This window comes from Apodemus sylvaticus, chromosome 5, assembly GCF_947179515.1.
Source record: "Apodemus sylvaticus chromosome 5, mApoSyl1.1, whole genome shotgun sequence".
NCBI classification, from domain to species: Eukaryota; Metazoa; Chordata; class Mammalia; order Rodentia; family Muridae; genus Apodemus; species Apodemus sylvaticus.
Window position 1 is genome coordinate 66,327,543 of NC_067476.1, and position 3,467 is coordinate 66,331,009.

General features: G+C 31.5%; 1 protein-coding gene across 1 annotated transcript; it reads left to right on the forward strand.

The window, feature by feature from the left end:
- Positions 1-1,593: 1,593 nt before the first annotated feature.
- Positions 1,594-2,538, forward strand: LOC127684232 (olfactory receptor 998-like). Its single transcript, XM_052181189.1, has one exon. It carries the CDS (start codon positions 1,594-1,596, stop codon positions 2,536-2,538), a length of 945 nt encoding a protein of 314 aa, XP_052037149.1.
- The last annotated feature ends 929 nt before the right edge of the window (positions 2,539-3,467 follow it).

Below are 3,467 nucleotides of genomic sequence, written 5' to 3' on the forward strand. Positions count from 1 at the left end.
AATATGGAAAAGAAACATCAGGATACATCTGAACCTTGAAACTCCCCATTGTGGAGTCTCTGAAGCAATCAGGCTTAGGTATTTTGTCCATATTGTGGTAAGACTAAATCATGCCATGTGTTGCATTTTCTGAATTATTGAAAATATTTTGAAAAATTATAGAAGATATTTTGAATACAAATGTTCTGTACTGAAAATTTCTAGGAGATTTTAAGTGTCTCATCTTTCCTTCATAAACGACAACAAAATGTGGTTAGGTGAATTTGGAATCTTATATAATAATTAAACAGAACCAATCATTCTACAATTTATTTATGTCTCAAAACACCACCTAGAAAATGAGAGTGTAAAGCTTTCATTACCATTTACAATAAAATTCTCTATTGTAGTAATTGTATTAAACATGGTCTAGAGGAAAGCTAAGGCCACATTAGACATGATGGATGTAAAGATTTTCACTCCACAGAAGATTTAAAGAAACATATTTAAATGAACACATAAATAAAACTTAAATCGATAACTAGGGATTAGCAACAAAATATAAGAGGATAATATATTATCTTTTATGCTCACAAAATGCATAACTGTAAATGGATGACTCAAACATTCAGCAACATATAATGATTACAATGAAAATTTAGATTAGTCTGTCACTGTTCTATAAAATTTACCTGTTGCCTTGATTTTATAAGAAAATCACAATTAGTTTATGTCACTATTAAGTATTTAAAATTATATAGTAAGTTGGTAAATTGTAGGTCATATATTGCTACATTTTTATTTATTCAAGAGGGATATTCTTGATTTTCATAAATAATTTTAAGGTAAATCATTCTATGTAATGATATTGTTCTATAAATCTGAAATGGCTTAGACTTTCTTAACTAAATCATTTATAAAATTTTTCTTGAATACATGTATTTTACAGTTATTATTTTATATATGTTATCACTATAGTTTATTTATCAAGAATGATGAGAGTTTATGTAAAAATAGGAAATAATTCAGTAAATTTTAATTTCTACTATAATATTGAGTGTCAGATCTCTTAATCTCAGAGGATGAAACTCTCGTGTTTATCATATTGTTTTGTTGAAGTTATGCATCTTCCCTTTCTTTCTTCTCTATTTTGCATCTAAGATTATTGATTTTTCATGTCCACTTTTAAATGGTATCTATCACATGACATATATATATATATATATATATGTCATGTGTGTGTGTGTGTATACACATATATTTTTTTCTTTTTAAAGAAAGTCCTTTAGGAATGTGAATAACTTCATCTCAAAACACATTTCAAATGAAATTGTATAATTAATGTGATGGAATTTAGATCATATGCCTAGACAGTTTTTAGGGTTACAGAATCTAAGCATACAAAGGCTAAATTGCCAAAAAAATGTACACAGTATTTGTAGAATGGCCCAGAAACAGAATTTAGAGATATTGCCACGTGCAAGAGTATTGCCTTATTATCCATTACAAACCTGCCCTAGGTAACTTGTCACTGAATTAAACATTATTTGTAATTTTTGGTGATAGTTTGTAATAAAAGAACACATTTTGTCTCATAACAGAACTGAACTGACAATGGAAGAAAAGAATGAGACCACAGTGAGCGAGTTTCTATTTCTGGGTCTCACGAATCGTCTCTATCAGAAGATTGTACTTTTCATCATGCTCCTCTTTGTTTATCTTGTTACACTGGGAGGCAACTTGGGTATGGTCACTCTAATATGGGTGGACTCCAGACTGTATACACCTATGTACTTTTTTCTTAGCCATTTGTCTTTTGTAGATATGTGTTCCTCTTCTTCCATAGCTCCTAGGATGCTGTATGACATATTTACAGAGAAAAAAGCTATCTCTTTTGTGGGTTGTGCTGTACAGTTATGGTTTGCTGGTCTTTTTGTGGGAACCGAATGTTTCCTCCTTGCAGCCATGGCATATGATCGGTATATAGCCATCTGTAAGCCCTTACTGTATACCCTAATCATGTCCAAGAGGGTCTGTGTACAGTTTGTTATAGGACCTTATCTTCTGGCTGCTATAAATATCACAACTCATACAACCTTGACCTTTTGCTTACCATTCTGTGGCCCCAATACCATAAACCATTTCTTCTGTGATATTTCCCCAATGCTTTCCTTAGCATGTGCTGACTCCTCTGTCAATAAGATAGTGCTTTTTGTCTTGGATGGAACAATAGGAGTGCTTAGTGGTCTGATAATCATAGTTTCCTACATCTGTATTTTGATGGCCATCTTGAAGATCCAGACCACTGATGGGAGGATGAAAGCCTTCTCTACTTGTTCCTCACACTTGGCAGCTGTTTCCATCCTATATGGAACTTTGTTCTTCATCTATGTTCGACCTAGTACTGATTCTTCACTAAATACCAATAAAGTTATTTCTCTATTTTATACTGTCATGATTCCCATGCTGAACCCCCTTATCTATAGCTTGAGGAACAAGGAAGTAAAAGATGCATTCAGAAGAAAAGTACAAGTGAAACATTTTCCAAGAGATTGGTAAGGCCAAGCTCTATTATTCTATGCCTTAAGTGTCAGAGCCGAATATATACTTTAAAAGACATACAGAAGTTCTTCCAATTAATAGATTTGAAGAAAATGAAGAATTTCAAGTATCTCTCACTGCCTACTGAGTCTTTCTGACACAATCAATGTTACAAAATTTTATGAAGATAAGCTGAGAACATATATCTATATATTTGTATAATAACCTAGCATACTTATCTGATAACATATTTATATACTAACAAAAACACACGTGAAACAAAAGGTAAATATATACATAATGTTAACTGTCAGTACTTTTTTATTTTGAATTTTATTATATACTTAAATTCTTTATCAATTCATCTTTTTTATTTCATTTTTATTTATTAGATATATTTTTATTTACATTTCAAATGATTTCCCCCTTTCTGGCTCCCCACTACCCGAAAGTCCCATAAGCCCTACTTTTTAATTAGACATAAAGATTAAAACCTTCATGAACCTAAAGCAACAGGAAACTGATTTGAAACAAATAGTGTAGGTCTTTAATATCATTCTCAACTTAAAATTTCAACATTTCCTATCTATCTATCTATCTATCTATCTATCTATCTATCTATGTGGGCATGTATGTACTTTGTTCATGTGTAGAGTTCAGAGTTGTTTTTCACCTTCCAAACTATACGTTCTAGGGATTTAACTCAGGTCTTCATGTTCGTGGGAGATGCGCTTATCTATGGAGCTGCTCTCCTCATTCAATTAGTGACGTAGTGACTGTTTTAATATTTTTTTTTATGGTTATTAGAAGAAGAATGTTTGAAATTGTCAATTCCAGTTGTGGGACTGTTTATATTTTCTGCCTCGTCAGTTCTTCAGCTTCCCATTATTTTCAAGTTTTGTTTTTAGATGCTTGATTTTAGAATTATTAAGTGTTCTTGATAACTT

What these genes read in the sequence shown, in the direction of transcription:
- LOC127684232 (XM_052181189.1), top strand. Translation starts at nt 1,594, where the DNA reads ATGGAAGAAAAGAATGAGACCACAGTGAGCGAGTTTCTATTTCTGGGT.